General features: G+C 51.3%; 10 protein-coding genes across 10 annotated transcripts; 5 read left to right on the plus strand and 5 right to left on the minus strand.

Annotated features, from left to right (window-relative positions):
- Positions 1 to 12: 12 nt before the first annotated feature.
- On the minus strand, positions 13 to 543 carry An12g08540 (uncharacterized protein; the record flags this gene model as incomplete). The annotated part of the gene is made up of 1 exon (XM_059743598.1): positions 13 to 543. A coding segment is annotated over one exon (531 nt), but the record flags the coding sequence as incomplete, so codon positions are not given.
- A 1,460-nt stretch (positions 544 to 2,003) lies between these two features.
- On the minus strand, positions 2,004 to 2,767 carry An12g08550 (uncharacterized protein; the record flags this gene model as incomplete). Its single annotated transcript, XM_001395869.1, has 2 exons — positions 2,004 to 2,397; positions 2,688 to 2,767. 2 exons carry the CDS (start codon positions 2,765 to 2,767, stop codon positions 2,004 to 2,006), a joined length of 474 nt encoding a protein of 157 aa, XP_001395906.1.
- A 1,221-nt stretch (positions 2,768 to 3,988) lies between these two features.
- On the plus strand, positions 3,989 to 6,267 carry An12g08560 (uncharacterized protein; the record flags this gene model as incomplete). Its single annotated transcript, XM_059743600.1, has 7 exons — positions 3,989 to 4,207; positions 4,258 to 4,447; positions 4,500 to 4,781; positions 4,920 to 5,732; positions 5,779 to 5,869; positions 5,928 to 5,988; positions 6,049 to 6,267. The coding sequence occupies 7 exons, from the start codon at positions 3,989 to 3,991 to the stop codon at positions 6,265 to 6,267; spliced, it is 1,875 nt and encodes a 624-aa protein (XP_059601935.1).
- Positions 6,268 to 8,346: 2,079 nt separating this feature from the next.
- Positions 8,347 to 9,131, plus strand: An12g08570 (uncharacterized protein; the record flags this gene model as incomplete). The annotated part of the gene is made up of 4 exons (XM_001395871.3): positions 8,347 to 8,396; positions 8,560 to 8,836; positions 8,895 to 9,038; positions 9,096 to 9,131. 4 exons carry the CDS (start codon positions 8,347 to 8,349, stop codon positions 9,129 to 9,131), a joined length of 507 nt encoding a protein of 168 aa, XP_001395908.1.
- A 608-nt stretch (positions 9,132 to 9,739) lies between these two features.
- Positions 9,740 to 12,452, plus strand: An12g08580 (uncharacterized protein; the record flags this gene model as incomplete). The annotated part of the gene is made up of 2 exons (XM_001395872.1): positions 9,740 to 10,072; positions 10,155 to 12,452. 2 exons carry the CDS (start codon positions 9,740 to 9,742, stop codon positions 12,450 to 12,452), a joined length of 2,631 nt encoding a protein of 876 aa, XP_001395909.1.
- Positions 12,453 to 12,808: 356 nt separating this feature from the next.
- On the minus strand, positions 12,809 to 13,753 carry An12g08590 (uncharacterized protein; the record flags this gene model as incomplete). The annotated part of the gene is made up of 3 exons (XM_001395873.3): positions 12,809 to 13,333; positions 13,400 to 13,457; positions 13,695 to 13,753. The coding sequence occupies 3 exons, from the start codon at positions 13,751 to 13,753 to the stop codon at positions 12,809 to 12,811; spliced, it is 642 nt and encodes a 213-aa protein (XP_001395910.1).
- A 1,029-nt stretch (positions 13,754 to 14,782) lies between these two features.
- Positions 14,783 to 15,331, minus strand: An12g08600 (uncharacterized protein; the record flags this gene model as incomplete). Its single annotated transcript, XM_059743601.1, has 1 exon — positions 14,783 to 15,331. One exon carries the CDS (start codon positions 15,329 to 15,331, stop codon positions 14,783 to 14,785), a length of 549 nt encoding a protein of 182 aa, XP_059601936.1.
- A 381-nt stretch (positions 15,332 to 15,712) lies between these two features.
- Positions 15,713 to 17,259, plus strand: GlkA (glucokinase glkA-Aspergillus niger; the record flags this gene model as incomplete). Its single annotated transcript, XM_001395875.3, has 2 exons — positions 15,713 to 15,895; positions 15,955 to 17,259. 2 exons carry the CDS (start codon positions 15,713 to 15,715, stop codon positions 17,257 to 17,259), a joined length of 1,488 nt encoding a protein of 495 aa, XP_001395912.1.
- A 1,133-nt stretch (positions 17,260 to 18,392) lies between these two features.
- Positions 18,393 to 20,236, plus strand: An12g08620 (uncharacterized protein; the record flags this gene model as incomplete). The annotated part of the gene is made up of 3 exons (XM_001395876.1): positions 18,393 to 18,683; positions 18,731 to 19,537; positions 19,589 to 20,236. The coding sequence occupies 3 exons, from the start codon at positions 18,393 to 18,395 to the stop codon at positions 20,234 to 20,236; spliced, it is 1,746 nt and encodes a 581-aa protein (XP_001395913.1).
- A 1,568-nt stretch (positions 20,237 to 21,804) lies between these two features.
- Positions 21,805 to 23,506, minus strand: An12g08630 (uncharacterized protein; the record flags this gene model as incomplete). Its single annotated transcript, XM_001395877.3, has 3 exons — positions 21,805 to 22,698; positions 22,747 to 23,337; positions 23,429 to 23,506. 3 exons carry the CDS (start codon positions 23,504 to 23,506, stop codon positions 21,805 to 21,807), a joined length of 1,563 nt encoding a protein of 520 aa, XP_001395914.1.
- Between the last annotated feature and the right edge of the window lie 30 nt (positions 23,507 to 23,536).

Here is a 23,536-nt window from a genome sequence, read left to right on the forward strand (position 1 = left end):
GTTCTCCCATACATCATAAAGATTGATCACGTTCGGGTGTTCGATCAGCTTCATGATGACAACCTCGCGCTCCAGCCCGGATGGAATCTGCCGTGGCCCTATTCCTCCCATGCGATTAGCCCTCTTATCCATTCCTGCAATACTCGCGCTCTGCGTTATGGCGGCGGATTTCTTTGATACGATCTTGATTGCAGCCAATTGCCCCGTTACCGAATGCTTCGCCAGTCTCACGCGGCCGCTGACCCCAGTGCCGAGGGTCTTTCCAAGTTGCCATGGTCCCACGTGTGTCTTCCTCTTTCCTTGGTTGGAGATTATTGACGCCGCTGATATTGTAGAATTGCGGTTCGTTCCTGGCTGAGAGTCAGGAGCCGGGGTGCTGCAATTGATATCGGCATTTTTTGCAGACAGAGGACTTGTCACAATGGACATCGGCACCGGCGATGTCATCTGTTGCTGTGGTTGTCTCAGTGGCTCCTCTCGCTCTGTAATCGGGGCAAGGCACTTGTTTACTCTTGCTGAAGCGTCCGTCAGAGGAGTCCGCATTGTTTCGGGAGTAAGAAGAGCGGTATCCTCGTCCATCTGCCCCATATATCGAAAGAGTTAATCAAAGACGCGTCTGCATATGGTAGATAGCCGTATAGGGCTCGATTGTTTTCTGTAGAGCTGCCATGCTGTTAGTAAGAAATAGAACATTGACGCGTATACATCACAATGTAATAGATGGGTACATACAGCTGACAAGCTCTCTCTATAGTCTTGAGAAAATCAATCACGCGTAGTTCTAGGTAACGCGCACGTCGTGCAAACAGCGAATCCTTGTGGTCGTTTGAATAGCCTATTGTCCGTTCCTGCTGTTATGTTAGTACTTCTCTGTCTGTTTGCCTTCTCAGGTCCCCATGTAGTGCTATGAGAAGAAGACAATCAACCACAACATTGACGGATCAACCCAACACCAAACGGCTATTGTTGAGTGAGAGGGGCATAGGATGTGCAGATTAATCTCCAGGAGTACCGGTAATTTCCTGGTGGCATGCTTTCCTGAGCCATGTTCCGCGGTCAAAGCGAGCAAACATGGTTTTTCAGCCTGGTTTGCTACATACCACGGCGAGGAGAGCCTGTGGAATGACCATCGAGTGTTTGTTTTGCTCGGAATTCCTTTTCACCCACCCGAGCATCCGGCAATACTGCGTGAACTACATTTGGAATGCGGAAATCAATCCGACTGTTATGCTTTTCTTGCCAGTACTGCTGACCACAAAAGTTGGAACAACCAAATCCTCTATCCGGATCATCAATGCCACTTAGGCTCCGATGATAGTTGAGGTGAGTACGATGATATCAATTTTCGAGTAAATGGCCCTTCGATGCCGCGTTAACTAGGCTTTGATGGTGGCATCTAAGAATCCGCCATACCCATCTTTTCATAAAATTCTCCAGATGTGATCGAAAACCCCTAGGTTCATCGAAATGCGACGTCATTGCAGACACCGGTTTGATAAAGAGGTGGCTGGGATCTTTGGCAAGTCAAAGGGACAAGCATTCCCCCCTTCGTGGCGTGAAGACAGGGGTTTGCCCGCCCCTCCAGTCTGACGAATACTCCAGACAGGCTTCCTTTGCCCCTTGTCTACACTAGATTTAAATCACAAAGATAGGGATAACTGTTTTCCTCTACTCTTGCATTGGGCTTCGGGGATTTCACCTGCGATCTCTGCTTGTGGACGCAAGCCAGTCCTCGAGTGTCTTATCCAAGATATTATCAAATCACCACTGCTAACACATAACACTTCCTAATGTGTTGATAGGTTCCCTTGTCGAAAAGGATGACGGAGAAACCGAACTTGGAATCCTACAGTACTTCTCGCATCCCACATAGCATACGGAGCATCATGAGTCGCCATATCTCCATCGCATTACTTTTCACTTTAATGACTGGGGATGGGTGTTCTTCTTAAAAAAGTAAATGACAGCGGCCCCAAGATGCGCAGACAATTAGATGTAAACTTTCACCAATGCTCCTCTCCGATCTTAACGTCTTCGACGTCTACTCCTTCCACGAACCATCTTCCCTCTCCATTTCCGTCGGGGCCGATGAGCACATCGTTGCCGCTCATCATTCTCTTACACATCTTTCCTGTCTCCGGATCGAAGGTCCAGTCTTCGAGGCCATAGCAACGCTTCCAACGCAGACTATCATCAGCATCTTGATACTCGTACCAAAACTGCACTGCGATGCGGTTGTTGGTGAATGAAAATAGTTCCTTTCGTAGCTTATAGCTTTTCTCCCTCTTCCATTTCGCCGTCAAGAATTCAATGATTCCTTCTGTTCCAGAGAAGAATGAAGTCCGATTGCGCCAAATACATGTGGGTGTATAAGCCTGTGCAACTCGCACGGGATCCCTACACGCAAAGTCCGTCAGCATTCAAACAAGCAGTAGAGTAGAAACAGTGTGCGAGTTTCAGCAGCTGTTAAGAATGCCGTGGGGTATCAGAGAGAAATGGAATCAGATCACAGCACGGCGTGAAGAATGGGGAACACGAGGTAAAAGGCCTCGGTTGGGCGCAAGGGGTGAAAAGTTGAGTTCACATCAGACTTTAACCCCTCATACCAGCGTCGAAAATGACGACAAAATGCAAGATCGAGGATTCTAGATCTCCCGAGGGATACACATCGTGAAGGAAAATCTCACTTAGTATTCCATAGGTTCTGGGCTGCCTTGACCTTCTTCCGAGCTGATTCTTCAGTGAAAGGGGGCTTGATGTCAGCCATGATTGATATATAATGTGAATATATGAGAGGAGAAGAAACCTCGAATCCGCTGGACAGGGTTGGAATTTTACAGAAGGCGTGAGATGGAGAGCTCATTATTGACTCATTGTACATAAGCCGTTACACGTCACGTGGGGCTAGTGGTCATAGAAGTGATGTTAGCGCTGCACTAGAGGCTTCCGAACTCGGGCGAAGGACGATCAACAACTGTCTAATCATTAGCATGTGGAAATAATATTATACTGAGTAACTATTAATATCGCTGATCACTGAAAGACCTCTTGTTCTGCTCGATATCCTTGGACTCGATCGCTTGAGTTTTGAATGATGTGGCAACCAGTTAGTGCTAGTGCTAGTACACTTCTTAGTAGTATGGGCCGGATATATATTTTGACCACTGTTGTAGTACGACTACTTAGTACATAGTACTGTATAATAGGACTAAGAAGTGCACAGAGCTGAGAAATGACTACTATGAATACTAGTGATAGTGAATGTAGTTAGCTTCTACAGTAGTTTTAGGCTACAATCAGAGTAATATACTTTGTATAAATATATATTGTGAATTAGTACTAGTAGGATTAATCACTTGAAGTTATACACTATAAAGGACGAAATTATCCAAGGAACGCATGTTGTCGATGTCGGTATTTTCCAACTTCCCATGAAGTGATGTAGTAGTCTGCTAATAATACCTCAAGATAGAATATAGTATTTACTACTTATCGTCAGCTTTGTCGAAAATTCAAAGGTTTGTGGAAGGCCACCTCATCCGCACCTGTTGCCTACAGGGATAGCATCCTGCGAGGTGCTTATCCGCTTATCAGCAAAGGTGGCAGGGGGGGTAAGGCTATCCCGGGTTAGGAAGGCCCGCGGCACGATGCGATCCTTCCAGACTAGGAAGCTACCTAATAGGGACAGTAAGGGACCAATCTCAGGACTAAACCGTGCAGCCTACTGAATCTCACCACTCGGACCTGATATTTGCCTTCGGCTTGCAGGGGTATATCATCTCAATATCCTCTAGTGGACGGAAACTAGCAACTAGTACTTTGAGCTGACTCGGCCACTATAAATATGCGGTCTTATGCTCCTCAACGACAGGCAACTGCTCTGACTACCAAAATCTGAGTAGGACTAGCACCGTTGCGAGCTCCTCTTCACGATACCGAATCTTTTATAAGCAAGTGGTCCAATATCCAGGTCTAACGTATCCATACAATGCCTCCGGATGCAAAATCGCCTGGCTACCAGCCTGGTATGGCAGTATTACCATCTAGGCCACATCCTGCCAAGGGAAAAGCCATTCGATTCCTCCTTTCCCTTGCATTGGTCGCGTTTGCTATTGTTCAATTATGTGGTAATTTCCACAAAAATAGGAGCGTTGAACAACAGCTTCAGAGTCAAACACTTGATGATGAGTCCTTTAAATGGGAAGATGTGTGTAAATCTATCACGTTGGGATGTAACGTTCTAACGCACTCTATTAGGTTACTCCTACCAAGCAACTCGTATACCATCCATGCTTTGGTGATCACGAATGCGCTCGCTTGTCGCTTCCAATGAATTGGAACCGAACTGATGGTGAAGGGTCAAAAATTGCCTTGGCGGTTATCAAACTTCCTGCCAAGGTACCTGTCACAGATGCGCGATATGGTGGTGCCATTCTTCTGAATCCAGGTATGTAGAGCCATATTGCTACTCTTCAGCGGCTGTGCTGAGTTTCAAATAGGTGGTCCTGGTGGATCCGGAGTGAGCATGGTCTTTAGATACGGGAAAGCTATCCAGACCATCGTCGACTCCCCAGAATCACCAAGTGCAGATTCAGCGAGCGGAAAGTATTTCGATGTTGTTAGCTTTGATCCAAGAGGGGTCAACAACACAACACCTAATTTTTCCTGCTTCCCTGACCCCGCGACGAGGAAAGCGTGGTTACTGCAGTCAGAGGCAGAGGGTCTACTTGGGAGTTCTGAAGGAGTCTTCGATACTCGATGGGCAAGGTACGAAGCTTTTGGTATGAGCTGCAATCAACAAGGAGTCACAGCGTCAAAGGATGGAGAATGGATAGGAAAATTCATGAATACGGCCCCCGTGGTGGCGGATATGGTTGAACTCGTAGAGCGCCATGGAGAGTGGCGTGAACGGGAAACAGAGCGGCTACTTTCGACAGCTCCGAACACTTTCCCAGTTGGAACAAACGTTGACGCCGAGAGGATAAGGCTGCACAACCGTTGGAAAAAAGGGGAGGAGAAGCTGCTATACTGGGGCTTTTCCTATGGGACAATCCTGGGTTCCACGTTTGCGGCTATGCAGCCTCATCGCATAAACCGTGCTGTCATAGACGGAGTCTGCAACGCTGATGATTATTACGCCGGCAACTGGCTTACCAATTTACAAGATTCGGATGCAGCATTCAATAAATTTTTCGAGTACTGCTACACAGCTGGCCCATCAGCGTGTCCGTTTGCGCTCGGCGGAGATCCCGAAGATCTCAAGTCTCGTTATGAGCAGATTTTGACCAATCTTACATCGAGCCCTATTGCTGTGTCTCCTTCTGGAAATAGGGGCCCAGAGATAATAACCTATAGTGATGTGAAGTCATTGGTCGTGCAAGCTCTCTATGTGCCTTTGAAATTATTCGATTTGGTGGCTAGGCTATTAGCTGAGCTCGAGCAAGGTAACGGCTCTTCATTCGCTGACTTGAAGTATGAAGCCAAACAATGGCCAGTACCGCCTCCATGCGATTCCTCGTCCACACAATACAAAGTACCTGGCGAGAGTGATCAGGAGGCCGGGAGGAATATCCTATGTACAGATGGTCCAGGCCTCGACGGAACTGCCAAGGAGGATTTCCGGAGCTACTGGAATATGCTCCGGGGACAAAGTAAGGCGGTTGGAGATTTCTGGGCCGAGGTTCGCATGTCGTGTGTCAAACTGGAGACGCGACCTGAGTGGCGCTATGATGGTAGGTCCGACCAACACCATATTATACACACAATATAAGCTGACAGGTATGCGTATCCAAGGGCCCTTCGCAGGCAATACATCGCACCCATTGCTGTTTATCGGGAATACTTATGATCCAGTAACGCCGCTACGGAAGTAAGCTTTGTTCACCTGATCGTAGCAGACTTTGAAGTACAGACTGACGCATAGGCAGTGCTCATACGATGGCGCGTGGATTTCCTGAGTCAATCGTTCTAGAGCAGAACTCTGTCGGAGTGAGTACCTTATCTGTTCCCCAACCCATATGCAAGATGACTAACTGTTCAATGTCGCAGCATTGCACACTGAGTGGCCCATCCTTGTGTACAGCGAAAGCGATACGCCAGTATTTCCAGACCGGAGAGTTACCTGACCCCGGAACTGTTTGCCAGGTAGAGGAGCTTCCCTTTCGTCTTGCCGGATATGAGAGAAGTCAGGTCATGTCGCCAGGTGACACAGAATTGATGTCCGCCTTGCATTCGCTGAGCGAGTTCCGCCATCTGCTAGGCGCGTGAAAAAGGTTAAATAAGTGTCGCCAGCGAGCGCTGCAGTTATTAATCCTTTACATCATAGGAGCTGGCTAGAATGTTAACGATGCAGTTTGCCCCTGTATCTCGACCAAGAGCATGAATAACACATTATATCAGCAAATGTTATTGAGCAAATCAATTATTCACCTGCACTCAATTCAATTTAAGATCTGTTGCCTAGACTACCAGAATTATTAAGGCGACCTTATCGAAGCATTTGCAGACCAACCCCTGTCCATCGTCAGGGGCAAGACAGACATTTCTTCTAGAACCCGGATGATGTATAATCGCGGTGGGGAAGATCATCCTAAACCATTGCCCCAGACTCGCCTACCTTAGGTAATCCATACAAATGCCGGGGAAATCACTGAGGTGTTGTTCATCACGGCGTTGAATCGGCTTCTGCGGTATTACCACCATAACTGTAGCACCCAAGCGCGCTCAGCCACCGAAAGTTGAGTTCCGTGATCGGGGGTCGACCTGGCTTCCCTATGGTTGGTTGGCCAATCTTATCAGATGCTCGGATACCAGGACCCGTGCCTACAAAGTAAGCAGTCCAACGGGTCCGACACAAGCCGAGGATGACCACATCATAGTAATCTACCTAAGTGGCAAGGCGGGATATGGTATTCCTATCCACGGTAGCAATGTACGAAAATGTTTCTCTCTGGCTGAACCAAACCCATTTCCTGAAAAGAGAGTTTGGGTAGGAAAATCTTCGGGGACATGTAGACTATAGTGGCGGTCACCACGCACACCAAGGTCCCTGAGGATATTTGCAGGTGGATGGGTTACGTATTGGCTTACTTGGCAGAGGAAGAGCAGGGCGGTGATGTGTGGAGACCAGTGATTGGCTTGATATTGGCCTAGATGGGGCTGTTTTCTCGTGATTCGGGATTTTAGACCAATAGGAGGCGAGTCTTGGTGCTGGGATGGAGGGGCACTGCATGTATGCCTGAGGTGTCGAGGTGGGATGGTTTCCTCAGTATCATCTTTAAAAGGCAGAGATAAGCTTGTTGGCGGTGATATAACGGAGGGAAGGGGAACTGGGCTGTTGATACAGCTACACATTAAGGATTCGGAGAATTGAGTGGCAAACCCCGTTATTCGGAGAAAGAAAAGCAGTTCTGTGTCCATTTCGGATTTACGGCTGACCTCTCCTTTGGTTCTGCGAATAGGCTTGATATGCAGTATTGATTGATTCTTAGTTGCCAATGGCTATCCCCTAAGCATATTGATAGAAAATCCATCTGAATTGGGAACCAGGTTGGAGGTGGAGTGGCGTCAGGATCAGGGGTTGTACGAGAAGTAACCAAGCTTTGGTTGTACCGATGCAGACTCGGACGAAGCGCCGGCTTGGTTGGATTGACTGTCTCTGATAACTAGATCTGCCAGTTGATACCACGCCGCAAGAGGATAATGAGCCTCGGGAATTGATACTCTACTGATAGCAGTGCTACTTGGCTGCAGAATTGATGCCCAGAAGTCATGAGCGTGATTTGTGATGGCCCAGAGATGCAAGCCAGATAGACCCATGATTGAACCCTGCAGAGAGAGCCGACCTAGTACGGGATATCTGATCCGGAAACCCATTCCAGGAAGAAGCAGCAAGACATGAACATCGCCTCGAGGGCCGATTTGTCAACGGGGACGGTCTAGATATGGTGGCCAGCGGACGGGAATGGCGCAGGCCCGAAAAAGGAATGCGTGGTGGGGTCAGTCAGTCTCGGGCGGTCTTCTTGATAATACAGTTCCCCCTCCAAGCCCTACCAATCGAAGAGTTTCGGTATCCTTCTGCTTCGGATCACCTCATGGCGCCGTGGGCGGGCCGTCGCCGCATCATTCGTTGCCCTTGACACAGGAACCATTCGCTGAACTGAAGCTAAGGTCGAATTACCCGCCACAGGCTCGTTGCCCCGTTCCGTCTCCCCTTCTTCCCTATATAACCAACCTTCCATTCCCTTCCCAAACTTCTTCACTCTCACAACTCATTACTACTACTACTACTACTCAATCACTCTTAACCTTTCTAGTACACGTTACTACCAACTAATCTCATTCACAATGTCTGGCCTCAACCCCGGTGACAGCTTCCCCGCTGACGTTACCTTCTCGTGAGTATTCTTCACTCTCTTTCTCTTCCTTCTTCGCTGCCCCTCCCCCACCGTCTTCCGCCTTTCCGGTTGTTGGTGCTTCCTGAGCAGCAACGCAACCATATACTGTTGTCACCATATACTATTACTAGTACATCAACTAACATACTTGCTCCTTTCACAGCTACATCCCCTGGTCCGAGGAGAAGGGCGAGATCACTGCTTGCGGTATCCCCATCAACTACTACGCCTCCAAGGAGTGGGCCGACAAGAAGGTCATCCTCTTCGCCCTCCCCGGTGCTTTCACCCCCGTCTGCTCTGCTCGCCACGTCCCCGAGTACCTTGAGAAGCTCCCCGAGATCCGCGCCAAGGGTGTCGATGTTGTTGCCGTCCTTGCCTACAACGATGCCTACGTCATGAGCGCCTGGGGCAAGGCCAACCAGGTCACCAACGATGACATTGTAAGCCTTCTTCTTTCCATGTTATAATTACACACCAGGGATACTAATTGTTTCTTAGCTCTTCCTGTCTGACCCCGAGGCCAAGTTCTCTAAGAGCATCGGCTGGGCCGACGAGGAGGGCCGCACTGGTCGCTACGCCATCATCATCGACCACGGCAAGGTCACCTACGCCAAGCGTGAGCCCGCTAAGAACCACCTCGAGGTAAGCTTCTCTCCTTTCCTTCAACTCCAGGTGAATGGTTACTAATAATCACCGCAGTTCTCGAGCGCCGAGACCGTCCTCAAGCACCTGTAAACGTGTCATTCAAAGACAATAGACATGGCAGGCGTCCGATGATAGATAGCGTTGACATTGACATCCTGGTGGGATAATGCGTTAGAGATTAGACAGAGCCACTAGATAGAAAGAATATCAACGCGCTTACGAAGCTACGACAACATTGTTCATATTGTAGTATGATGTCAGTAATGTATGTTCAACAATCATTTAGGTTAACTTTAGAAGAATGAGAAAACAACTCCATAAGCTAAAAAAACAAGCTAGTTTAATTTCCAGCTAAGATTGATCTACAAAAAAAACCCGGACATCAAAGCGTCAACCTGACTAGGATTGACTTGTCGTATTTAACCGTCAGCCAACGATTATTGGTTGCGTTGCCTTTCTGTGCGTCGGAGTGGCTGATCCCATCTTCTCAGTGTCGGCCGGAAAACTGAAACTTGACGGCGGACACCGCGCTAAACCAAACCAGCCCAATCCATTCCATCATTCCAGACCCGGATCTTCTGCAGGGATCTTTAAAGCTTTATTCAACTCCAATCCCCCTCTCCTACAGTTTTAAATATATTAGATTCTGTTCTACCCCTCGACATTTCCTTCGCACAAACACAACACAACCGGCCATCATGGCCTCCCATCCTGCGAAGCGCAAACCTGCTGCTCCCAACAACAATTTCTCCGCCGCCGCCGCCCGCAAACGCCAAAAAACATTTGATGCGCGCTCGCTCGCCGTGCAGGCCGCCGACGCGGCACTATCTGCCTCCGGCGAACTAGATGTCGCTGCGTACGTGGAAGCAAGGGAATACGAGATCCGATCGCTCGAGTCGGGGATCCAGCGATCGAAGAATGCGTTGACGAGTCGGGCGTTCCAGAAGGTGCCGAGGTCTTTGAGGAGACGGACTGCGAGTCATAATGTGAAGAGGGTACCGAAGAGATTGAGGGCGAGGGCGAAAAGAGAGGTATATTCTCCCTTTCGACAATTATTGGGGGTTTGGTGGTATGCAAGAACAAGAAGATTCTAATGTATGATTCTGTGTCCAGATGATAGAAGACAACACCCCCACGGTATCATCACGAACCCGCAAACCCACCGAACAAATGCGCATTCGGCTCGAAACCGCCCGCCGACTACAGAACCTGAACGCGAAGACGAAAGCCAAGCGCACGGCCCTGAAAGATCAGCGAGATAAAGAGGTCCGGAAGACGTTGGAAGAATCAGGTAGTCATGCGTATGACATTGCGCCCCGGGTGCCCAAAATCAAGAAGAATAAACTGTCGAGGCCGAATCCGCCGGAAGCCAGGTTCAAGAAACGCCAGCAGTGCAAGACTTGGTTGCCGACGCATATGTTTCATGCCAAGAGGGCGCATATGGCTACTTCTAAGGATCCGTTGTGGCGGTTTGCGGTGCCGTTGTCGCCTACGGAGAAGAGCTATCGGCCTACGCATCGGGCGAGGGGGTCGAGGGGCGCGGTGGCGTGGGATATGAGCTATCTGGCTACAGTTCAGTTGGAGGGGACGGTGGGGGCGATTGAGGGGGTGTTGAGGGCTGTTGGAGTTGAGGGGGAAAAGGCGTGGGGTGTTAAAGGGAGGAAGTGGAGGGGTGGCACGAGGGGTTTGCGTGCTTGGGCATATGAGTGGGAGGGTGAGAGGAGGCCGATTGCGCCGGTTACGTTGGTTTGGTGTGCTGAGGTGAAAGGAGAGGATGTGGAGATGGTGGATGCTGATGAAAGTGGGACGCAGAGGAAGGGAAAGAAGGACTGGAGGAAGGTGTTTGTTCGAGTGCATCCGTCTGCGTTTTTGCAGTTGTGGAATGCCCTCCTGGGTGTCTCGAAGAAGCAGAACCCTCCTGTTATGGTCGAGGATTTGCGGTTCGAGATTGGCAGTATCGAAATTACTGGTCCCGGCGCAACGGAGGCATTGCTCGCGTCGTTCAAGCCGGTTGCTATGGATGGGAAGGATATTGCTGAGGATAGTCCGGAGGCTATTTGGACTTCGCTCCTTGGGGTAACGAACCCTGCATCTCTGCCGCAGGACGCAGTCCTTGGGTTCTCTGTCTCCGACCCTCGCCTCGAATTTCCGCCCAAGACTCTGAAGCCGTCGTCGTCAGAGGATGAGATGCAACGGCTGGCTATACTACTTTCGTCGTGGTCGCCAGACAACACGCAGACAGCCCCTGCTCTCTTCGATCGTCGCACCCGTCTAGCTGCCGCACGCCAGCTGCCTAGCCAAAAGGCTATCAATCGGCGTCGTTCCGAAGCTGGTCCTGGTGTACGCCCGCCCGCCAAAGATACCGACCCCAAGGTACCTGTGATGGTTCTCGCCAGTCGACCTGCTCACTCCAAGAGCAGCAGCGCCCCTGGAACCTGGACTGTCCTTCTCCCATGGAAGTGTGTGCTTCCTTTTTGGTACTCGCTAATGTACTATCCTCTCTCGAGCGGCGGAAACCCGAGATTCGGCGGTCTGAAAGAGCAGCAGCAACTCTCATTCGAGTCAGGAGAGCCTTGGTTCCCGGGAGACTTTCCAGGAACCCGCGCTGGCTGGGAATGGGGCCTGCGTGAGCGAGAAGAAGCGAAGCGCGACTGGGAGCGACGCCCCAAGGGACGCAGAACCGAGTTCGAGAGCGTCGACCTGCGGAATGGTCAAAAGGGCGAGATAGGACGCGGCTGGGCCTGCGACTGGGAAAGACTCATTCAGGGAGCACCAGAGACGAGCAGTACAACAGACAAGGAACAACCCGAAATCAAAGCCGACGACACCACCAGCCCTCAAGACAACAACACCAATGCCATCCACCCACCACTGAATATCCACCAACTCTCAACATCTGAAGCAGCACGCGCCCTAACCGACGCCTCAAACACCCCCATCAACACCTCAGCCCTAGCAACTGTCAAACTTACCCTCCTCAACCGCGGCACACCCACACCCCGAGCCCGCATCTACCGACTCCCTACCACCGATCCCGAGCTCCGCCAGAATTGGCTCTCGCTGTCATCAAACAATTCCAACGATAATCTTAGGGATCAGCTGAAGAAGAAACAATCTCCTCGCGCCGCCCCTCTCGGCGAAGAAGATGTCCGGCAACAGCTCGCTGCATCGCTTATCACCCCGTCTGCGGATGATGATGTCCGTCAAAATCACTTGCCGGTTCCAACTGAGGAAGATCTCATTGGCTTCGTCACGACGGGCAATTACAACCTTGCGGAAGGAAAGGGTACGGGTATTGGATCTGTTCTGTTGTCGAAGGTGGGGAAGGGGAAAGCGAGTGGCAGGAATATGTGTATTATAAGGAGTGCGGGGGAGACCGTGGCGAGGGTGGGATTTTGGGAGTTGGTTTGATGGTCTGTGTATAGATGGATTGTTGTTGCATGATACCCTGTGTGTCTTTGATTGATTGTTTGAGGAGGAGAGGGTTAGAAGCATAGAAAATGATAGAGCTGAATGTTGAAGTTCTGCCCATTTAGTTGGGAGAATTCAAAGAATCCATACTTGCTCCAACCACAGCATACTAAAAACAAATAATGTAGAACAAAACTGGTAACCTTCTCTAGCAAGCTAGGTATACATATACACACATGCACAAGCCCGGGAGGCAGAACTCAGGGACACTCGCAGCAGCAGTCGAACAAACACACCGCTACATCTCAACTCTATCAATATACCTCGTCATTCCCATCAAAAACTAGGGAATAAGTTTACCCAACGATCCGATCCACAAACCCCTCCTCCAACCTGGCAACCTCCTTCTTAAACGCCTCCACCTCCTTCCAACAATCCAACGGCCTCCGATCATTCAACCTCAAACAACTCACCACATCCGATCTTGCCTTCTCAATCCCCGCATCAATCTCGACCAACTTCTTCCGTCCCTCCAACTTCGCCCGCAGCTCCTCGATCTCACTGTTCACACTCTCCCGCGACAGTTCCCGGTTGATTGGCTGCTGCGCCGCTTCAACCGCCGCCGGAGGGGCCGTGTAGTAGCTCTCCCGCCCCGCGAACGGGATCCGGGGCGCATCCAGGTTCAGAGATCCGGGTGGGTAGTAGGAGGCAGTGCTGGGGGCGGAAGCGTAGGTGGGTGCGGAAGAGGTGTCTTTGGCTTCAGCCAGCTTCTTCTCGATTTCGGCCAGCGTTTGCTGTTCGCGGGCACGCAGGCGCTCGAGTTCTTGGGCGACGCGCTCTTGGATTTGGAGTTCGAGGGAGCGGGCGCGGGCGGAGTCGGTCTGTTTTTATTTCCACTTGTGTTAGATTGGGCTGAGATGGGGGTATGGTGGGTGGAAAGTACGTACCTCGGTGTTGGACTGGAGGCCGTCAACGAAGTTGGCGGAGAATTGGACGGGGGAGGAGCTGTTGGAGGTATTTTGTTAGCTGGAGTCTGTTTGTCAGATGGTTTTGGAGGGTCATTATATCAGATTATGTTTTGGCTGGGTAGATGCCAATATCAATATCAATATCCTCGGTGAAGAGTCCGGCTCGATGAATGCATTGAGCGCGTCCACTGACATCCCAGCCCAAGCCAATCGAAATATCAACAACCCTCAGAGAAATATATATTCGTCCAGTGTAACGAGCAAAGCATCCTACCTCGAGAAAACGTGCTTCGAGTCGGCCGGAGCCGCGGGCTTAGAGCTGCCGGCGCCCATGATGTGCGGATATCGGGTTCGTGTCCGTGACTTCCTTCAGCCGAAGCTGTCTGTGTTGTTTGGTGGCCGGAGGGGAGAGGCGAGTGTAGTTCGGTTCAGTGGAACACCGCAATGGCCGCCGAGAGATCCTGATCGAGGGCAATTCCTGTGTCGGAGCAGGGAATTGCATATCGTCAAGGTCCGTTTCTGAAGCCGACTTCCGCCGGGTCACGTGGAATTAGTCATTGTGTTTGCCTGAGGCATATGTTGGCTTTTGATGCCTTAACGCCTTCGGCTGCTCTAACTGCAAAGGTGCCTTTATGCCTCAGGCTATTGTTACTGGATTAGTCACGGGGCTTCCGTTTTGGGATGGATGACTTTTTACTTTCTTGGACGCTGAAGGTTGGGTAGAGATGCAGTTGGTGCCCGGATATGCTGGGATGATTGGCTAGGGGAAAGTGTAATAGATTGCGGTTGCTTACTATGGTTTTTGTATGTGGTGGTGTTGTTTCTTGAGTGGCTGTATTGCGTGTTAGACTTCATGGGTCTTCAGAGGGTCAGATCATGGGCAATTAGGATTTGATGGTGAGAAGGAGGAACTGCTTCATATGAAATACTCTGTAGCAGAGGAATAGACATGTTGTTCCTTTCTTTACAGACTGAAGACTAGCTATCGTCACGTTGGTCAGTAGCATACTGTGTCGGATCTCACGTGCTTGAAGATCACTCGGCCTATCGTCCTGTTCGCTATCACTAGTTGGGTGACGTAGCAATGTAAACTACGGAGTACTCTCTACATGCAAACAATAATGACAGACCTGACATGATCGAAGCTCATAAGTGGCTGTCCTGAGAGGGAATCTCGCAGTGATACTGCAGCATGCAGGAAGCAAGCCGTGAAGTGGATGGTTGCTTGCATAGGCTGGACGGTTACTTAAGGTTACGTCGAGACTCCCCTGATCATCATCTTCTGACAGCTAGACTAGTCCGTCCTAAAGCAGACGGCCGTAGTTGGCATATATTCACTTTGGCATTGTGCTGGTAAGATGCTCATGTCAGCATCTCCAGGTTCCCCAATGCCCCAGACGACCGCATCCGGAGATTGGGGAAGGCCAGCATCACCAGTTCACCCACCGCGTGTAGTCTCCCTCTCCTGACGCAGAGGCCAAGCACGAGAATGGCATTGTGGCATTGCATTGTGTGCAACAGCCATCCTCGCCCTTCCATTTCCTTCGCTGCTAACCAATTCCCTCTCACCGGTGAACGACGGCTTAAACCCCACCATGTGGTTTCATGCGTCATGGCAGAGACGCGGGCGGATTCGCTACCGACTCGCGGCAACCCCGTCTTGCAGGCAACTGGGCCACTTTTAGTGCGAGGAGTGGCATCTGGAGACCGGAGAGAACCACGCACTAAGTCAGAAACCTGGGACAGGGCGAGACATCGGCAATGCGAGAACTCGGAAGGGGGGTGGAAAGCTGAGGGGAATAGAGAGAGAAGAATACTAGCGAACCCTTTTTCAATTTCCCTGTGGCCACGACTGGCAAACCCGGCGAACCCGGCGTTCCCGTTGGCTTGAGCCCGTCGGACTGACCTCATCGACCCCTCCAGCGCGAGATTATTAGTTGTTTCCTGGGCTTCATGGCTCTGCTATTAATACGCCCACTTGCTCCCCCTTCATCATCGTATGCTCATTCCGGATAGTTAGACTCTTCCTACTCGTATTATTCTTCTCCTTCCTCATCCTTTGTTCCCTCCACATCCTCTACTCTCTCCCTCCATCTCCATTCCCCGAATTCCCTCCAGCTTCCGTCTGCCCCTCCCCATATTTACTTGCTTGGACCCCACCATCTGGTATCCCCCACCACTTTTTTTCCTTCACCACACTGTGTTTATTCTCATCTCAACAAATCTTGAGACTCCTTTCATTTCCCACCTTTTTACGATACTCCTCCATATTTCCACATCTCTTCAGTCATAATGTCATCTGCTCTCCTTGACGAGGCTGCGCGCATTGCCCGCCAGTTCGACTACCCCGCTGCTGAGGTGCAGCGTGGAGTGACGGAATACATTCGTGAGATCGATGAAGGTTTGTCCAAGGAGCACACGACCCTCAGTCAGATCCCTACCTATGTCACGGCGGTGCCCAATGGCACGGAAAAGGTACGTTTCACACCAATCAGCTCCCTCCGCAAAACAGCAGCTGACCTGGTCGTTGGCAGGGATTGTACCTGGCAGTAGATCTCGGCGGCACCAACTTCCGCGTGTGTTCGATCGATCTACATGGAGACACTACCTTCTCCCTTACCCAGTCCAAGATCATGATTCCTCGTGAGACCATGGCGTCCGGTACGGCCAAGGATCTCTTCTTGTTCTTGGCCCGCCAAATCGAATCGTTCCTGCGCATTCACCACAACGACCACTTCGAAGCTCACCTGCGACGCCGCAATGAGAAGAATGGCAACTGTGAAGAGGACCTGTTCGACTTGGGTTTCACCTTCAGTTTCCCCGTGCGTCAGCTGGGCATTAACAAGGGTACCCTGATTCGCTGGACGAAGGGCTTCAACATTCCCGATGCGGTGGGTAAGGATGTCTGCGCATTGCTGCAGAACGCCATCGATGATCTGGGCCTCCCGGTGCGCGTGGCTGCCTTGGTCAACGACACTGTCGGAACCCTGATGGCTCGTTCATACACCTCTCCTGGAGAGACGGGCACGTTCCTGGGTGCTATCTTTGGCACGGGCACCAATGGCGCCTATGTTGAGAAGCTGGACCGGATCACTAAGCTGCAGACCATTGAACACTCCGAGTACGACAAGACCACCGGTGAGATGATTATCAACGCCGAGTGGGGCAGCTTCGACAACCACCTGAGTGTACTGCCGAACACCATCTACGACCAGCAGCTCGATGCCGACAGCAACAACCCCGGCATTCAAATGTTCGAGAAGCGTGTCTCGGGTATGTTCCTGGGTGAGATCTTGCGCCGCGTCATGCTGGACATGCAGCGCAACGAGTCCCTGGGCTTCCTCCGGGCTGGCGGCGCTTCCACCGTTTCTGTTCCCCAGGAGTCCTCCCTGTACCGCCAATGGGGTATTGACACCAGCTTGTTGAGTCTGGTCGAGGCCGACAAGACTGAGAATATGGAGCAGATCAAGGTCGCTCTGAAGGATCACCTCAAGATCGAACGCCCCACCACCGACGACTGCAAGGCCATCCAGACCGTTGTTCATGCCATTGGCAAGCGTGCTGCTCGTCTGAGTGCCGTCCCGCTGGCTGCCATCCTCCTCTCTACTGGCAAGCTGCAGAAGGATGACCTCGTAGACATTGGTGTGGATGGCAGTCTGGTCGAGTTCTACCCCAACTTCGAAGGCTACATGCGTGATGCCCTCCGCGAAGTGCCCGAGGTTGGAGAAGCCGGCAACAAGAAGATCCGCATTGGTATCTCCAAGGATGGCAGCGGCGTGGGTGCTGCTCTAATCGCCCTCGTTGCTAGCAAGGAGGAGGCCCGCAGAAAGTCGCAATAGTGGCCATCAGAACCATTTCGCAGGATTTCCGCATTGGTTAGGTGTTTGAAGAGCGGTTGGGGGACGGATATTTGGGCATATTTGATCTTTTACGGCGTTGTACAGCTTACTGGAATTGTGAATATATCCTAGGTCGGAATGAATTTTTCTTATTACTATTTTCTTGATCCGTATGGCGACAGCACAGCAGCTTGCCAACCAAGAAGTAGTTAGGCCGACATGGCCAGTCCGAATTATAACGCTGCTAAGCCAACACGCGTTGCTCCTGAGTTGCCAACGCGACCAAGCGGACAAAGCGACGGCACGAGGAGCGAGGATGCTATTGCGCGCCACTGCCGCCCAAAGTCATCTCCAAGTCGGAAAGAATTCAATAGTGCCTGAATTAGAGTCTATCTTTCTTTGACCACTTGATTGGCACAAAACTCAACGACATAAATAGCATGGCAGGTACTTAGTCTAGATGCAGTCCGGCTCCCACCAATCCTTGCTTCAGGGGCAGAGGTTAGGATCCGATCGAAGTTAATCCATCCTTTGTAAATTCCCCTATTCCGATTTTCTTTGATATTCTTTGTGGGAACACCGTCTGATCATGCCCAGCTAACAGGAATCTTTCAAGGCTTCTCCGGATAGAAATCTTTCCGATGCCGGAATGTCAGATGCAAACACCATCCACGCTCAGTGTGACCTTCGCTGTGCCCCGTCACGCTGCCAACCACTCCAGGGTATACCTGTAGCTTGCACAACCTGACGGCTGGTTCGAAATACGGATTGCCTCTGCTCCTGAATGGTTTGGCGCCTTGACTGGCGCAACAAAGCAAGGGGGGTGCCATTGGGCCTGACTGGCGTGGCTACAAGATGGTGACACAAGCTGGCTTTCATTACGGCAATCGTCGTCAGCCAGTGAAGCCGGAAAGAAGGTTTCCTTGAGCCGTCTTTCTCCTTCACTGCTGATCCTCCTTCCTGCCCTTTTTTGTTAAACTGTTCCTGGCTCGTTATTAAGATAACTGCTGTCATTTGGCAGACCAGAGGAGGATTGCTTCTTCTGCTATCTTCATCGTTGGCTGCTGCTTTGAGTACCGTCATAGTGCTCTGGCTTTGAGAGTGATTTCAGGCCTTTCACGCCTATCTTCACCATGGATGCTGCCAACGTTCAGAAGCAGCAGGGACCGTTTGCTGAACTGAAACCATTCAAAGTCACGCAGACAGAGGGAAACGGTTCCGCTAGAAGCAAAGACAGTACACTCGTCGACTCTGCGCGAGCTACCTCCCCTCACTCACAGACGGTCGAAGCAAAGCATGAGCCCAAAACACCCAGCTCGATACATAGCCATGGAAATGCGGAACCTGAGCCGGAATATCCCACTTCGTGGAGACTCGCGCTGATCGTGATTGGGCTCTGTCTTTCGATCTTCTGCATGGCTTTGGTGAGTATTCCAAGTACATACGCAAGCGATCGTGCTAATGGCATCAGGACAACACCATTCTGGCGACTGCAATCCCCAAAATCACAGACCAATTCCAGTCACTCGGTGACGTGGGTTGGTACGGCAGTTCCTACCTCCTTACAACGTGCTGCCTCATCCTGGCCTTTGGCAAGCTGTACACTTTCTACTCCACCAAATGGGTCTATCTGATGGGGCTCGCGATCTTCGAGATTGGTTCTCTGATCTGCGGAGTGGCTCCCAACTCGGTTGCGCTGATTATCGGACGGGCGATAGCTGGCCTTGGGGCCGCCGGAGTTTTCTCGGGAGCCATGATCATTATCTCGCAGACTGCACCGCTCAAATGGAGGCCTTTCCTTACCGGTTCTATCACCTCCATGTATGGAATTGCCAGCGTAGCAGGGCCCCTGATGGGTGGTGCGTTCACAGATCATGTCAGCTGGCGATGGTGTTTCTATATCAACCTTCCAATTGGCGGCGCGACCATCTTCTTCATCCTGATATTCTTCAAGGCACCCAAATCAGTCAAGAGTACCACGGGGCTTAAGGATAAGCTGTCGCAGTTTGACCTGCCTGGTACATTTGTCTTTTTGCCAGGAGTCATCTGCGTCCTGCTCGCACTGCAATGGGGCGGGACCACTTACGAATGGGGGAATGGTCGCATCATCGCCCTGCTGGTGTTGTTCGGGGTCCTCATCGGTATATTCATAGTGCTACAAATGTGGGGTAACGAGAAAGCCACGATCGCTCCGCGACTTATCAAGAATCGAAACGTATGGGGCGCTGCACTGTTCAGCTTCTGCGTTGGCGGTTCATTTTTCGTGGCTGTCTATTACGTGCGTGACCCTCCTTTCAAATTCCTTTAGAAACCTGCTAACATCCACCAGCTCCCCATCTGGTTCCAAGCCATCAAAGGTGTTAGTGCCACCAAATCCGGCATCATGAACCTCCCCATGTTGCTCAGCGTCGTCATCTTCTCCATCGTAGCAGGCGGCCTGGTCTCCACATTCGGATACTACACCCCATTCATGCTGATAGCCCCAGCTTTCGTAGCCGTCGGCGGCGGCCTTCTCTCCACTATGGGCGTGCACTCCTCGGCGGGCCACTGGATCGGATACCAGATCATCTTCGGCGTGGGCGCAGGCCTGGGCATGCAACAGCCGATGATGGTGGTGCAGGCGGCGCTGAAAATCGCCGATGTGCCCAGCGCGACGGCTATCGTGGCGTTCACGCAGACACTAGGAGGAGCATTGTTCGTCTCCGTGGCGCAGAACGTCTTCCAGAATGAACTGCGCAAGAACCTGTCACAGATATCGGGCGTTGATCCTGCTTCTGTCATGCAGGCTGGGGCAACGATGCTACGACATGTCGTATCTGCGGACCAGCTGCCCGCCGTGCTGGAGGCATATAATGGAGCCGTGACCACGACGTTCTATGTAGCGGTAGCTATGGGAGCATTGAGTATCTTTGGGGCGTTGCCTATTCAGTGGATTTCTGTGAAGGGGAAGAAGATGGGACCGCCGGCAGCAGCATAATCAGCCACAAGCTATCATGCTTTAAATGCATGTGATTAAGTATAGGAATTGTATAATGCTAAGTAGTTAAGCGACGGACAATACATAGATTTAATAAGGAAATAAAGAATGATGGCCAAGGACGAGGTATCACGCTGACAAAAGAAATGTAAAGACTGACCACACCACCTCTCCCTCCTATAACCCTAATACCAACAACAGTAGAAAAAGGGATTAAACAACAGCATACAAACTCAAATACACCCCCCAAATCACCCCACACGCACTCCCAAACACGACGCGCCGATCCACCGGCACAACCGTGTACATGAGCAACGAGACAACAGGTCGGTATTTGAGTCTCGCTATCATGATAGGTTTGAAGTCCTACACGCCCACCATTCATTAGCTCCCACCAGACACACACACACAGCCCACACATATCATCTCATGATATGCAATGGACTGAAATTAAGAATAAACGGAATAGGAAGCATACCTCACAAACCAACCCCCAAACATCCCCCAGCCCCACCCCCTTAAGCAAATTAATCAACACAATAAACAGCACGATATTCAATACACTCCCCACCGTCTGATCGAGCAGGAATTTCATGAGGAAGTTATACCATCCTCCTCTGCGCCTCCTTTGCGCAGGGAGGAAGTTTGGGTTCTTTTCTTTCAGAAGAACATTAGAGGTCGGATCCGGGATGGAGATGTATATTTCTCCGAGCCCTCCTCCTCCTGCTCCTTTCTTACCATAGGAGTGAGTAGATGGGGGTGTGGGTGGTGATGATTGGGGAGTAGATGATGATGATGATGATGATCCCCGGAAAAGAAACCCCGGATATCGTCGTTCAAGATACCTCTGCCAGATGAAATTTGGGGGAACGATTATGATCCCGTAGGTGATGAATTGCAGCAGGGCGGGGAGGTTGGGGGTGAATGTGGATTTCTTTTTTTTTTCGTTAATTGATATTGATGTTTTGGGAGGGGGTGGGGGAGGGTAATATGGGATAGATAGATGGGGGAAGCGCTTACGGATTTCCGATGATGGTCTATTATTTGCGCTAGGATGTTGGCGATGGCGTTTAGGATGGTGGATTGGATGAAGGTTGTTGTTAGGGGGGAGACCATCTTTCTTTTTCTTTCTTTTCTTTTTGTATTTTTATGGGTTTATTTTGGGGAGGTTGGTCTGGTGAAGGGAGGGGAGAGAAAGGGTTCTTCTTGTTGTGGTGGTTTAAGGGATGGGCAAGGCTTCAAGGTTAAGGAATGGATGGTATGGACATGGACATGATGGTTTGAGTGTATGGCAGCTGTCAAGTTCAGGGATGAATATAGAGAATAGTATGAAGTTAGTTAACTGATTAAAGATTAACGAATGAATATGGGTGGGTATGATATTACATTCTCATCCCCATAGTAGTCTTGGGGTGATATGTTCATGCAGTGTGGGCACGTGTCCTTTCTGGTTTGGCGTAGTTCTTACTCCTGCCATCATTCCTACAACATCTACTCCAGCAGTACAGGGTCCTAAGTAGATAGTGATATGAGTTTAATTATGATAACAATGATCATCATCTACCTATTCACACAGCTCTCGCCCGTACAATCACATCCGGGCCCTCCTTCGCACTCGTAAAGTGGTCCACCAGCGCCAAATGTCCTTCCTCATCCTCTCCTCTCCGATCGGCCAATTGCATATCAAACAAAAACATCAACCGCGCAATCGTCAACCGCATCTCCATCAGCGCCATGCTCTTCCCAATACATCCCCGCGGCCCAATACTAAAGGGACAGAATGCCCGCCGCGCCATCTCCACATCCTCCCGCGTTGTCTGCCACGCCTCCATCCCCGTCTGACAGATCGCCCCTTCGATCCACCGCTCCGGCAAATACGCCCCGGGCTGTCGGTAATAAGCCGCCTGCCGGTGGATCGAGTACGTTGGCGTCCCGCAATCCGTCCCGCCCGGCAGGAACACCCCGTCCACCACCGCTCCGCCCTCCATCACTTCGCGCGGGGGCGCCCCGGGCACCGCTGGCGCCAGCCGCAGTGCCTCGTCCAGGCACGCCTTCAAGTACACCAGTTCGTTCAGCTTGCTGCCCGTCACGATCTCCTCCACCGAGGTGAAGTTCTCCCGGACCTCTTTCTGCAGCTGCGCCATCGCCTGTGGGTTACGCACCAGGTAGAAGATCGTCGCGGCTAGCGTCGTCGACGTCGTGTCACTGCCCGCGATCATCAGCACGTTGGCCTCGCCCCAGAGCTCAGGGGTTGTCAGGCCCTGGCCCGTCTCGGGATCCCGGGCGTTAAGCAGGTAGTAGAAGAAGTCTCTTTTGGCGTCATGGCCGGCCTTGGTACGTTCCTGGGCGCGCTTGGTCGCTTCCACGCGCGAGTTCATGATGAAGTTCCAACGGTCGTTGGTGAGTCGGTGAATGAAGATTTGGTCGAGGTGCCATCGGTCCAGGGGCATCCAGAGACCGCACTATTTTGTCAGTTCGATGCAGCCACGTTAATCTGCTTGAGAACGTACCACATAGTGTCGGTTTGCAGCCCGATCGACAAGCTCAATCAGCCGTCTCCGACTACTCTCGATCAACATGTCGAAGCTCTTTCCGAAGCACAGCTCGCCCATCACGTCATATGTGAGGTAGCTGAACCAGCGGCCCATGTCCTGCACCACGCCTGTCTGCTGGGCACGCGCTAAGCCCGCGCACAGTTGCCGCACGTGCAGCAGCATCACATCTTCCATGCTCTTGAGTGCATGGTCGGAGAAGGCCTGGCTCAGGACACGTCTTTTCCGGCCATGCATGACCTTGTCAATGACATTGTGTGTGTTGTACACGCCTTTGATGGCGGGGAACGCATTGTAGAAGTCGGCCTTCTTAAGCCGCTTGCCATGCCCGTAGATATCATGGAGGCCTTGAGCAGTGTTCACAGAGACGAAGTTAGGTGCCACGCGGACGTGAGAGCCGTATTGTTCGTGAAGAGCGCAGAGCCACAGGTGCCGGTCTCCTTGAAGGCCATGGTAGAGCTGGACCCAGGGGGTGATGGAAGCGAGCAAGGGACCTGGGATGCGGCGGAGAGGGTGGAAGAAGCGATTGTAGGTTGCGTAGATAAGTGACTGATTCTGTCAGTATGCATAGCAAGTATGCAAGGTGGACACCTCTTCGACATAACGCAGAAGGTGTAAGGGAAACTAGGTATCAACATACCAATCCCACGAGCAGGGCAAGCAACCCCCACCCTAAGCGGGTTACAGAGAGAGCTTGCCAGCCAATTTGGGCCAACATAGTCGTCGAATCCTAGTACTATAGTGGGTG

This window comes from Aspergillus niger (genome assembly GCF_000002855.4).
Source record: "Aspergillus niger supercontig An12".
Lineage (NCBI taxonomy): Eukaryota > Fungi > Ascomycota > Eurotiomycetes > Eurotiales > Aspergillaceae > Aspergillus > Aspergillus niger.